Source organism: Rissa tridactyla, chromosome Z (assembly GCF_028500815.1).
Source record: "Rissa tridactyla isolate bRisTri1 chromosome Z, bRisTri1.patW.cur.20221130, whole genome shotgun sequence".
Taxonomy (NCBI): domain Eukaryota; kingdom Metazoa; phylum Chordata; class Aves; order Charadriiformes; family Laridae; genus Rissa; species Rissa tridactyla.
Window position 1 is genome coordinate 87,524,009 of NC_071497.1, and position 13,051 is coordinate 87,537,059.

Consider the following 13,051-nt stretch of genomic DNA (forward strand, 5'->3'; position numbering starts at 1 on the left):
AGTTTCTTGAAGAGAAAAGAAAGGAAATTAAGGCATAACGGAGCAACATCCTTGCAGTTCACTGTTAGGTTATGCGAGGTTAAGCTGCGGGAGTTATACTGGAAAGTTCCTCCAGTAAGAGTTGCATACAATTTTCTCTTGCTATGTGGGATAAGGAATGGATTGGGAAACATGCTGCCTGTTTTCTCATGGGGTCCTGCATCTTACGTCTCCTTGAAGTGAGTAAATATTCAAGGCACAGCATTGAAAACACATCAGCTGCCTTCCAATGCTGCATCCGCTGGAGACCTGGAGCCAAGCAATGTCTACAGCAGCGGTATGCGTAAGGACTGGAGATACGTATCATAGCACTGCAAAGACTAGTCAGTCATACATTCAAATCCTGAAGCTTAGCAGTTTGGCTTTTTGCATTTGGAAACTTGAAATAAAGGATAATCTAACTTCTATGGCAAGGATCTATCTTCCTGCACGGGTTAAAAAATGCTGCAGACATTTTGGTTAAAAGTTTCTCAATTTTCCAGTTTTAGAGACAACTCTTCTGCACTCAAGACATATCTTCTCATATTTCAGGACCAGGCTGACTGTCTTCTATACCCATGGCCTTTGTCCTTGTGGGTGAGATTGTTATTTCAGATCTAAAGCTGGAACCAGAGCCTGCAGCCGATTCCCAGCAGCTGTGCCCGGGTTTTCAAAAGTGGAAGCTTTACTGTTGAATCTGGGGAGAACTGATGTTCATTCACCATTGACCACTTCTGAACATGCAGCTGACATTTTCAAATGTACTCAAGGCTCTATTTCAAAAGGGACAGAGGTGGCGAGTTTTCACTGAGCAATAAAGTTCTAAGACGTTTCTTGAAAAAAGATCAACTTAAGGGTTATGCGCCTAATAGTTTGTTTGTGGATATGGACCTATACACTGAAATCTCTTAAGTTGTTTTTGAAAAACATTACCACTGGAACTCATATATTTTTTTTTAAAGCACTTAAAGCACTTTTGATCTTTAAAGGTCCCTTCCAACCCAAACTATTCTATGATTCTACGAAAAACTGTGAAAGAACAGCGAGAATTATCAGCTTATCTATAGGGACACATACATGTAAAAACCCAATACCTATAGGCCATTCATGTGATTAATTACTTTTGAAAAAGAAGAAACACCCTGTAGATGCTTTATTGACTCTGTTCTTGAGTATTTTATCATTGTTAGTCTATGTAATAGAATTTAAATCACAAAGCATTAGTGCTTCAGCCTAAACTACAGTGGTGCCCTATGAAAAGCATAACATTTCAAAATTGCTATCAGGACACAGTGCAATTCATTCATTTTGTGTGTGCTTAAGAATATTCATTAATATAATAATGCAAGTGCTAGCAGCAAGAAGTAACCTCTATGCGCTCCTTAAAAAAATGGGTTCCAGTTTCTGCTTTGCAGATGTCTCTGCTGAGATTAGAATACACAGTTACTTGACTTGCTCACAAACCCCATGCTTTGGTTCCCTCATGTAAAAGGCAAAAAGCAGACTTTGGCTCAGGTTAAAACCCTGTCTGTAAAACAGGCAGCCGTCTCTCCCATTCATCTCAGTGGGCCAGTAAGCCCAGCCCAATGAGAATACTGCTTACCCTACTGATAACTGTTATTTCACTTCTTATGACTTCGCAGGCATCCAGCTGATGTGTATTGCTAACACCAAGGTAAAACCATAGTTCTACAGGCGAATCTTCTGCCACCAAAGTCAACTGACATAAATAGGAGCAAGCTTTCTCTTCCCAGACTGATTTCTTGGTCTAGACCTTCGTATAAAGTGGAGTTTAGATGCACTCAGGTTTCATTCTTTTTCAGATAGCCAGGAAATACTTCCTGATACAGGGTATATATATACTTTCTGTAACAGCAAGACTAAGGTGGGTAGAGTGGCCAGTTACCAGTCTACAAAGAACAGCTATTATTAGCAAAGTCTTTTTCAAAAAAATCTGACATGAAAATTTGGACATGGGCAGAGAAACAGTCTGCTAATCATCATTTCCCATCAGTTTTTGACATGCCCACTGGAGCCCTCTCTGTGTCACTGTCAGACTATCTAAAGTTTAAACACTTTATACCGTGACCAGAAAGGACAGTGAGGAACTGAGGATGGTTTTGTTACTGCACAGACAAGGTGTTCCTGCCGGAGTTCCCACCTGCCAGCCAAGCAGAGGAGGTCAGCCCAGAGAGCTCGGCAGGAGTGAAAGAGCATGGGGCAACAAGGCAACGAACAAAAGGCAAAGACTCCGTTCTCTACTTCCCTTAGATGTGCCACAGAGCAATCATCTGAGCACCACGACAGAGCAAGGTTTTAAAACTTGTCCAGATGGCTTTAACCTGAGGTAATCGGGCAAGCATCTTCTACATTTGGTAGCTATTTATGTATAATTATTTCAATGTAATTGCATGTGTAGCTGAACTCAAGGGCAATGACTGAATTTTAACACGATCATGTGACATTATTATAATTGAAGCTTTTTTCCTATTACAGAAAAACGACTGCTTTAAGCCAGTGTATTGCTAGTTTTGCCTATTATCATCAGTTAGAATTTCCACTGACCGAGATTCAGGCACTCTGACTCACACGGTATTGTAATACATCAGCAATGTAATATGTCCATTAACAAACAAAATACCTTCAATAAACTCCTGAGCAGTGGAAAATCATCCATTTTAGCTGGGTGTATATCTATTTAATCCAAATATGATGGCTTGTTATTATATAACATGAAATCTCAACGGAATTAATTCTCTGAAGTTGTGGCAGTGGGGGAGTGTTGGTTTCCCAATACCCCGTCTCCTAGAGATCGGAAAGAGGGGAGACGGGAGCAAATTTCCTTCCCAAAGATGCTACATGCCACTATCATACTTGGTGTTTCTTGAACAACCAGAAACTGTCTACTTTAGAAAGCTCAGGCACCAGTTTTCAGCTCCTACATGACAAGACAGACAAGAGCAGCTGAGGTAAAGCGAGGATGGCCCGCAAACGCACAAGTGCACACGTGCAGCATCTGCATCAGGCAATAGCCCCCACGGCAGCCTGCTCTAGTTAGAGCGGTGCATGAGAGAATTCAAGTTCAATGGCTACACCAGACCTCATCTTTTTTAGGCAGGCACCTCACACTGTCCCTTGGCTTTGATGAGCAGCCTCGGAACTGGGGTGTGTTACATCGTCCAGCACACTACTGACACGAATGGCCACAGACAAACTGGAGAGACCTCTGGTAAGCTCTCCTTCCCATATTGGCACTCTCCATGGATGGAAAGCTGTCAAGAGCAGAGCTATTGTTGAGACCCTCTCCCATCGCCACAGAAGGGGAAAGGGCTGCTCAGCCAGGCGGTGACACAGTGTTGGCCAAACTGCATGGTCCCCCACGCTGGGTGGCCAGCTTCATGCTAACTGCCTGGCACTGACATTCATGCCCCTGACTGACCCAATAGTTCCAGCTGCAACATGGCCAAGCATCCAGTTATGCCCCATTCCCAACATCTTCTCTTCCCCACCAAAGCTACCCAGAACCACAGGCAGCAATAAGCACCGACAGAGTACGGAATTCCAGGCTCCAATCTGTGCTGCACTGATGACTGCCAGGTGGCAGTGGAAAGTGGCTTGCTGCCACCCCCATTGCGAGCTGTGCTGTCTGGCCACGCACGGTGTCAACTTCCTTTGGGTGAGAGAGAGATGTGGGTAAAGCCAGGCTGGTTGCTGGTCTGAACAACTGAGACACCAGAACAATGGCGCTTCCCCGGGAAAACCTCTTCCCTACAGCACAGAGGGTACCAATAAGCCCGCCTGCCTCACCTGTGCCTCATCTCCCTCTGCCTGCTGTGCTTGGTAACTCCCTCAGAACTTCTGCTCTGTGCACTTTTCTACCTCCATTCTGCTGCGATGCTTCAGGTTCTCTGCAATAGCACAGCATCGTCATTAACCTTTATTTTGAAATTAATGGCTTCCCATCCTCAGTACATTGTAACCGTTTTGTCAAGGTTTCATTCCCAATGTTTTGATCCAGATTTCAGTCACGCTCTAAGTTTTTGCCTTTCTTTGGCATTTTCTATTTAAAAACTCATCTTTCAAATAGCATTTCATATATTTAATTTTATGTGGACTACAATACCATCCTAATTTCTGCAATACCATTTTGTAGTTGGTTTCCCCCAAGTTAGCAGAAATCTATTAAAAACTCAAATGCTTCAGAACAACTCTGGTGAACCTCATCCCATGTAACAGTAGGAATTTAAAATACAGATGTCTGTCTGACATGTGGCTTCCTCTTCCCTCATTGGAGAGACATAGGCACGTTCTTGATACAGTTAATCTAAACTATTCCAAATGTTTGTTTTTCAGGTGACCTGCACTTTGCTGTGAATTCCACTGAGAAGACCTCCATTAACCATGAAGGGAGCCCAGGATGACAAGCCTAGATGGTACACATGCACTGCAGTCAGATGAGTTTCTGTCCCTAGTGTCAGCTAGTCCCCAGCAGTTTCTCTCTTACTCAGCACCCACTGCTTACCAATGCAAAGCACAACCCAGTCTGAAATGGCTTTTATCTTCCTCTGCACTGATGGGACTCTTACACACAGGTACTGGCCTCTGGCACCACCTGGTATTTAGTGATCACACAAGGAAGAAAAGTCTGACGACGTTCAGTGTTTGTATCCTGTGTTAGGTGCTGCAGGCTGGGTTTTCAACTGCCTCCTCCAGTAAACTTGCTGCAGCCCTCTGACGTGCAGTTCCCTCGTCTGGCTGCAAATTGCCACATAAGCTACACTTAGGTTTGATGGAGCACAGTATCTTTTTTCAGTTCTGGCCCTGCCTAGGCACTTTGGATAAATCATGAATCTTCAGCAGACAGGTACTGGCCCAGGGCACCCATCATGTTCCTTTAAAAAACAACTCTTCGCTACACAGAAAAGTCATTGTACTTATTCCAGTTGAAAATGCTGCAAGGTACAGAAATACCCTCTGTACATAATGGCTAATTTCAGATGGTAGCTGTTTGGCAACATGCAGACTCCAAACCCCTATCCTACACTAGGATTGGTGCAAGTACAATTGGTACTGTGCCATGGGGCTAAGTGTAGATTCAAGGAAGCTTGCATCAAAAGCAAGGAATTCTATGAAGAATCACACAAGTTGCCCATCTTTAAGCTAATGACATCACTTTGTGAGGACCTTAAAGATGCTAGCTAATTTTGTGGTGAGCAGAAGACAGAAATGTCCAATCATGAGTGGCTTTGTCTTGTATTAAGGATGTGTCAGTGGGAGGAAAAAATACAAGAATAGGGGTATAGTAGTACTACAATATGGAAAAATCTGGGAAAGAAAACATTTTTTCTATAGCAGCCTGAGCAACAACACTGTGCAAAACTTAGTAATAAGTGGCATCTTCAATATATTGATGTTTACATAGCAGCTGAACCCACAGGGTCACAGGTGCAGACACACAGAAGGGAAGCTGTTCTCCAGTGAACTGTGGTGCACTCAATGTCCAAGACTCAAGATGTGCAGGTACCAATACAGAGAAGGGTTACAAGATAATCCAGGCAGATGGATTAGTTTGTCTTCAAAACCTTGCCCGGGTGTTAAATCCCAGGTACCGAGACCATAGAATCAGCTCCTTTCTTTGTTGCTGGCATCAGCATCTGGATGACTTCAAAATAATGTCACGAGGCAAAAGACTAAAGTTATCCCCCAGAGGGTCATTGGTGCCTGTCACCACTACGTATCTTCAAGAGGAGCTTTTGCAAGATGGCACAGTGCAACTCAGTGCTCTGAAGAAATGAAGTCTCTAGGTTCTCTTGCTTTCTTGGGCACTGTTTGCTTTATAGTTGATGAGTTTGGTAGATTTTTGATTTTCATGGATGTTGCTTTCCGCTGTTTTTGATGAGTGGTTCGGAGAGATTTCAGCCCCAGCATCTCACAGTACTTATTGCACTGGTGGAGGGCTCTGAACTGCTCAATGAAGGAAAACGAGCAGTTGCCTTTAAAGCCTTTGTATCTGTAGTAACAAAGAAAAAAAAAGCCAAATGGGATTTCAAGATTCATTTTCAGCACAGGGAGGCAGAGTATGAGTGTTCACTCAGAAGCAACTTAAAAACATTAAGCAAGTCTCTTCCACCCATGCTGTTTTGAAAAGCACTAACTGTCACAGAAAATCAAAGCGAGACACTGAGAGGTGAAGGAAACCAGGTAATAAGTAGTGGCAGAAGCGGGAAAAGGGTTGAAGAGCCAGGTCTGTGTCCTGGCTACTATTTTTCATTTCATTTAGTTGGGAATATAATTGTCCACTGGCTAACTTTTTCTCAGTAACATATAAATGAAATCCATTATAGATCATTCTCTATAAACAGTTCTTTCGACTACCATGAAGAGACAAGGTTGCAGCACACGGTGTTGGCAGACCAGAAGCTGTTTTCATCCAAACCATGTACGTAAATTCTGCGCTACGCTCCTCCCTCAGCCAGGCTTGACTGCAAGATCTCAAGGATCTTTTTGCCACCCCTGGACATGTTCCAGGCCAGGTTGGATGGGGCACTGAGCAGCCTGATCTAGTTGAAGATGACCCTGCTCATGGCAGGGGAGGATGGGCTAAATGTCCTTTAAAGGTCCCTTCCAACCCAAACTATTCCATGATTCTGTGATTCTAAGGAGCCAAGCCTTCCTGCGGAAGGCAGTCTCATCCAGCCTTCACAGTTCCCAAGCCACCACCGTATCTCCCACTGCTACTTCTCCCTTCTTCAGTGGGCTAGCAAAGCCAGGGAGTAGGCCCAGCACCTACACCCCTCTTATCCTCACCCTGCCACTGGTTGCTGACATTCCTTCTGGTGCCTGCTGTTTAAGCTCAATCAGCTTTTTCTAAAAGCTGCACCTGCTTTTTCAAGTAGTAATTTTTGGTCAAATTACCAGGGTGGAGAAGGGAGAAGGCAGGCCAGGGTGCTCCTCTCCTTTTTTGGTAACCTTAGTAAGTGCATGTTCTACCCTATTCTTTTGGTTCACTGGACACACAAGGTCCTGAGATATGAACTGTGAGTTACCACTGCACAAAAAAATAACAAGATTTAGCACTGAAATGAACACAACGGGCTCACTGCACAGCATTCCAGAGAACTTCTATGCAGATTGCAGAGTGCTAAAGAAAACACTGTTGCTCTGAGAAGGTCAAACTCTTTCTGACAGATCAGCCTCTTTATTGCAACATAGTTTGCCAAACTTTCTCCTACAAAAGAATGGTGCCAGTGGTGAAAATATAATAAAATACCTCATGAAAAAAAGGGACGATATCTGCATGAATTTATACCTAACTGTCCCATTTTGCATCTCTAGTCTTCCTCTGCACAGAAGGAGTAGAAAAGCTGAAACCTCATGCTGACTGCTTTCCTAGCATCAGTAATTCCACCCCAGGAGGAAAGAAATCTCTTCGGTGGACAATGTGATTCTGAAAGTTTCTCTAGTATATCTAAAAGCTAATATTTATTGCTTATTCAGCACATACCAAAACAGTTACATATATTGGCAGTCCCCCTTACAGCCGAAAAAAGTCATCTATACATTTTGCTGGTGCTGCTTTGAAACAGTGTCGCAATTGCCTAACCATGGAGGATGGATCCCCAATTATTTGAGACAAGCTGTTGCAGCCATGGTGATGAAGACTCTGCAGATAATTGTAAAGTGAACAGCACACCTTAATCTTCTAAGGAATTAAATAATTACTGCTGGTTAACTTCAATAAGAAAAACTATTCTGGAGTTCAGCTTTCTCATCATAAGTATTTAGGAGTCTTTTTTGTCTTCTCATACCAATATTTTATTTTCAGATTCTCTGAAGTCAGAGTTTTTGAATGTTAAATATGTATTTCAAGGAAGGGAACCTCCAAATGTATTTTACTATTATTTGTCATGTGAAGCTGTTCGTACCAGACCAAGTTACCCTCTAAGTTAGAGGTAGCGAGCCTGCACTGCTCTAGAGAAACCACTCAGATAGCCTGCTATAAACAGACAGATGAACCTCAAAGTCTCAATATTTTTTTTTTCCTCTCCTCTCCAAGTAAGTTACGTGCTTCTTTACCCAAAGGAAGTTTAAGCCTCTTACTGCCATTGTTACTTCAGGAGTATGCCCTGGAGTTCAGCAAGATAATGAACTGTTATCTCACTCCTTTGGAGAAATAACAGACTTGAGACTTTATACTTGAGCTCCTTTCCTAGAGCCGTCAGGTCTATGCTGCAGACACATCAGCAGAACATGAGTTCCACGGGCAAACACACCCCTGCACTCAGCAAGAAAATCTCTTTATATCAAGCATTGACCCTGACTCCAGAAACTAGTTAAAGCAGAGCAATGCGCTGTCAGCAGAGAGCAATAACTGAGATCAAAATATTCCGACGAATTCATCATAAATATTCAGTCAACCATTGGGTCTTTCCGGGGAGTGCCCGTGGTGTGTGAGTGCTGGGTGCCGCAGCAGTGGCGCGTGTGACACGAGGGAGCTGCAGGGTCTGAGCAGGTGCCGAGGCTCCGTGCAGCAGCCTTTGGGCAGCATCTGCTTACCCTGCAGCTGCAACCCGCCAGTTCTGCTGCCACGCTGACGAGGAGGCAGCATTGCTCCTGCACTGCGTGTAGGCCTCTTCCGGCAGAAATATTAATGATTAGGCACCTCCAGAGCTACCAATTAGGTGAGAAGTTTCGCTGCACTGAATGCTCGCTATTTAATTTGTGGCTGCAAAATGACCACACACTCTTGCTCTTGGTCTCCCTTTCTTATTTTTTCCTAGATAGCCATTTTGTTGCAGCTAAAGAAAATTTCTTCATCTCTTTTTCTCATGTCATAAGATTACGATAATATTCATTTCTTTGTGTAAATAATCTCGGAAAGAAAAAGTTGAGCTAAAAAAAATCCACTTTTCTCATGAAGTCTGTCTAAATGGCTTTCCAATCCGTACTTGCTGTTTCTCACTTCCTGTATGTCTGTGAAGGAACACCTAAACAAAGAGCAGAAAGGGCACCATTTGCTCAGATGACAGTATAAGTAAGAGCCACTTTAAATGAACAACCGAATGCTCTGCTAACTAACTTTAGCTTTAGAATTCAACAAATGCCAGAAATATTTGCAGTGAAAGTAAGAGCATAAATACCTTGTGAACAAGAGACAGAACATTTATATTAAAAACACATGATTATTTTTATCTTACTAGCTTTGCTCCTAAATCTAGCCATCCTCATTTCCCTTCTCTTGAAATAACAGGTTTGCATTCGATCTTGTGGCTGCAGACATGGCCCGGGTGACACTCCTTGTCCGTTTGGGAAGCTGCGAGACCAGAATGAGCCGTGTTTGGCTCTGTGGTGTGCAGACAGCCCCAGGTCTTACAGCGCGCCACAGGAAAACAAGTCGACAGATGCAAGACCAAAGTTGTGCATCTGAGTTCTCCCAGCTGGCTGCTGTTTGTTAGTCACCGCTTCCACAGAGCCCCCCTTGTGCGCTTCCAGACTGCATCATTTGTTCTGGACAGACCTAATGACCATAGCTCTGCTGTAATTTGGCAGGACTTGTGAGCTTAATTCAAACCATTCTGTGCTGTTATAGCTTGTGGTATGTGTAACTGGGGGAAGATCTCCAATAGTGAATGGCTTCTAAATTATACAGTTAGTATTGCGCTCTTATGTTTTGTGTTCAGGAACGCCAAACTATTGACCATTCCAAGCCTTGAAAAATATGAATCTGTTATTTTGCCCAGCACACACTATTAATTCGCTCACTAGATGGCTGATAAATAAAACCCAGACAGAATTCCATCTCCCAAACTTGACAGCTAGGGGTCGGCCCTAACCAAATCTTGCTTAAATCTGAAGGGAAAATGTTGGATTTGTCCCCAGGCTTAAACTCCCCAATGCCTCTTGTTGCCATGTTGAGTAAAACTAAATTTGTCCATACCCTGAAATCAGACGGACTTTCAGACCCACATTTGGCAAAGAGCACTCCTGGTAATCATCATGACCGTGGGTCATATTCCTGACTTCTTCATCTTTGTGTTTACCAGCCTTGGATAAATAGCCAGGCACTTGTGCACGGCTCTTCCACTGGCTCACTGGTTGCACTTAGAAGCCTGTCACTGTGTTGTATTATTTTTGTTTACTTTGGCCAAAGAATCTACTAAGTACCTTATTTAAAGGATTGATCGCCTGACTCTGGTGCACCCCAGTGGCTACATTAAAAATACTTTCCAGGCTTCTCGGTTTCTAGTTAGGCTTCGCCCTCTGCTGACAGAAACTGTAGTGCAGCTACTCCTGCGCCTCGCATTACTGACCCTCTGCTTTGGGTTCCTTTAGTTCCCAACTCATGGCAAAACAGCCACAGAAAGGAGAGACGATCAGAGTTACTCTGAAGGGAGCTAATTGTTGGAAACATCAGTCTCTCCACAGCCTCTACAGGAAGCGGGGGGAGGATAAAGAAAAAGGACACATAAATGCTCATCAGAAATGTTTGTTCAGAGTTGGAATGTGAGTCTGGGTCCCCCCGAAGAATCACTAACAGCAATGAGCAATGCTGACTATAGGTACTACATGGTGTTCATTGTGCTTGGCTTACAAGAAACACTGGGGGATAAATAGTGGCCATGAATAATTCATGACAGTTGCCATACTGGCTTTTGCAAATTCACCAATGACAGTTTCCCTATGACAGATTATTTGAAAGCTTGATTATGCCATGGGCATGGAGGGGGTGGGGAAGATGGATTACGTTTTTTCAGGGTTTTTTTCCCCCTGATCGCAAGTTTAACCTTAGCATGAAATCAGAATTGTATTTAATTTACATTCCAACCAGGAACAATATGAATGTTTTTCCATTCATCAGGGACCACAGAAGCATTTCCCAAGGATATTTTCCGTTTGCCCTGATATGACTGGCCCAGGCTCAGAGAACTGGAGGCAGAGGAGCCATCTGTCATCAGTGAGGTCACTACCTCTGCAAAGAGCGCTTGAGGAAACTATGGGAATTTCTATAGGCAATTACAACAAAAATCAGCTTTGTATCTTCTCTAACAACACAGTTAAAATAATTACAATATCATAGTATATTTTTTAGTTAAGTAGGACTATGTATGTTCCCCCCGACATGTGAGACAGACAATTTCTCAACAGCATGGCTGCACACTCCCAAAAGCAGCGATAGCCAGTAATACCGATGAATTCTGTGTACTGCTTTGTTTTCCCCACCAAGGCTCGCAGAATTAAGAATCAAACTAAAGCTACTAATGCAGAGTTGTCCTTTCTGGGAAAGGAGCATGAAAGAAAAATACAGGACCAGGAAAAATCTATTGTCTTGTAGCAGTATCATTAGCTAAATGACAAACAAAATGATACTCAACATTTTCAAGAGGTTGTTGATGAAAGGAAATGATATTCCCTTATCTGACTGAGGTGATCCTTACTACAGCTTGAATTGCATATTCATATTCTCACTTCACCCTCCTCTTCCCTAGTCCAACATGTGCTTTTATAGGAGTAATTTCCCATAGTGAGGTGGACAATAACATCCATTAAGGCATTCCTATAAATCTTCTGATTCCAGAAAACAGCTTTGCCTCAATAAAATTTTTATGACTTCTTTGTTTTATAACAGGATGATGCAACTTAATTTCAACTGATTTCACTTTGGATCCGCAGCTAAAAGAGTAAATCAATGTAAATTCTGAATGGATGCCAACCTGCAAATGTTAAGGATTTTCCCAGAATATTCTGGCATCAAATTTTTAATAATTTAAAAGACATTATGAGGATTTTTTCCAATACCATGGGTATATAGGCAAGCTCCAGTTTAGTATCAAGGCTGAATACGTGTGTTTGGATCTGGTTTTTTCTATCAGTTTCTCAACAAAGAGTATGAATTCAAAGCATTGGTCACAGGCATTTACACCCATCCCCTTTCCCTTCCCATCAGCGAGCTGATTTGAATGACTGCCTGCACTGCCCATTTCTATCAATGGCTCTTTTGACCTGTGGTATGGCTAGAAGCTTTAATTAACAGAAACTTAAGAGAAGTGGAAGAAAGTTAGAACATTAAAGGCCTATATTTTTACACACACACTGAAGTCCCCAGAAAGACCCGAAGCCATTGCAAAACTACTAGGAAACAGGCCTTTTTAAATATTATGAACAGATCTTTCGTTATAGCCCAGAATTACTGCTTTTGAGAGAGAAGGGAAAGAGATACCATCAAATCCCTTAATACATTTCATTTTTTATCAGATAAGCGGCCTATACAAAGCTAAACAGACACCTTCCCTCCCCCCATGCAGCTGACAAGAACATGGGCTCAAGAAAAGCCTACAGTCACTGCCTGCTATAGGAAGAAAACTAACTCCAAGTTCTAAACTGAGAAAAGAGTCTATAAAAGCTTGTGTCATAAATACATAGTCTAAAGCTTTGCCACTTTTGCTGGCCGCAAGAGGGATTTCAGCTGCAAATTCCTTTCAAAAAGGGCAACACAAACTTTGGCCCCTTTGGGGCATCTCCTTCTCTAGTTCCCGCAAGTACTGTGGTAGACATCCTCTCTTCTAGGAGGGCAGAAGAGTCACCTTGGCTACTGGCAGCAGGAGGTAGCAGTAGGGCTAGATAGGCATAAGCGCTTGTCCTTGCATTAGCTGGGGCAGGTGCTAGTGAGTGACGCACGGCTGGAGCTCTGGCCCCAACAGCGTGCTGGGGTTTGAGGTGTTTTCTCCATCCTCAGAAGCTCTGGCCAGCACAAACACCAGGTCTTTCGCTGTACCCCAGGCTGGAGCCAGTGGTGGCTCTGCATTTTTAGCCCTACCTTCCTCTAGCTGATGTACCACCAAGTAAAGTGCCATACTTGCTTAAAGTCACCAGAGACCTTGATCTCACTCTTGAAATGCCCTTTAAGTAGCCTATTTTAAGGGTGGCATGAAGGAAAAGCAAAGCCCAACCTCTAGTGTAGCCCCATCCTTTTAGAACAAAATAAATGTGTTTCCCTTATAGGCAGATTCTCATAAATATGAACAAAATATTTATG

General features: G+C 43.0%; 1 protein-coding gene across 11 annotated transcripts in view; it reads right to left on the reverse strand.

The window, feature by feature from the left end:
• Positions 1–13,051, reverse strand: part of LOC128903014 (alpha-protein kinase 2-like) — an 89,680-nt gene that overhangs the window by 41,692 nt on the left and 34,937 nt on the right. For 2 of the 11 annotated variants that reach the window (XM_054186864.1, XM_054186863.1), the window contains one exon: positions 5,406–6,028. The exons of the other annotated variants lie outside the window; for them this stretch is intronic. In XM_054186864.1, coding sequence (XP_054042839.1) covers positions 5,794–6,028 — 235 coding nt within the window. In that variant the 3' untranslated portion in view covers positions 5,406–5,793. Of the gene's footprint in view, positions 1–5,405; positions 6,029–13,051 lie in introns of those variants that run through there. 11 annotated transcript variants of the gene reach the window in all.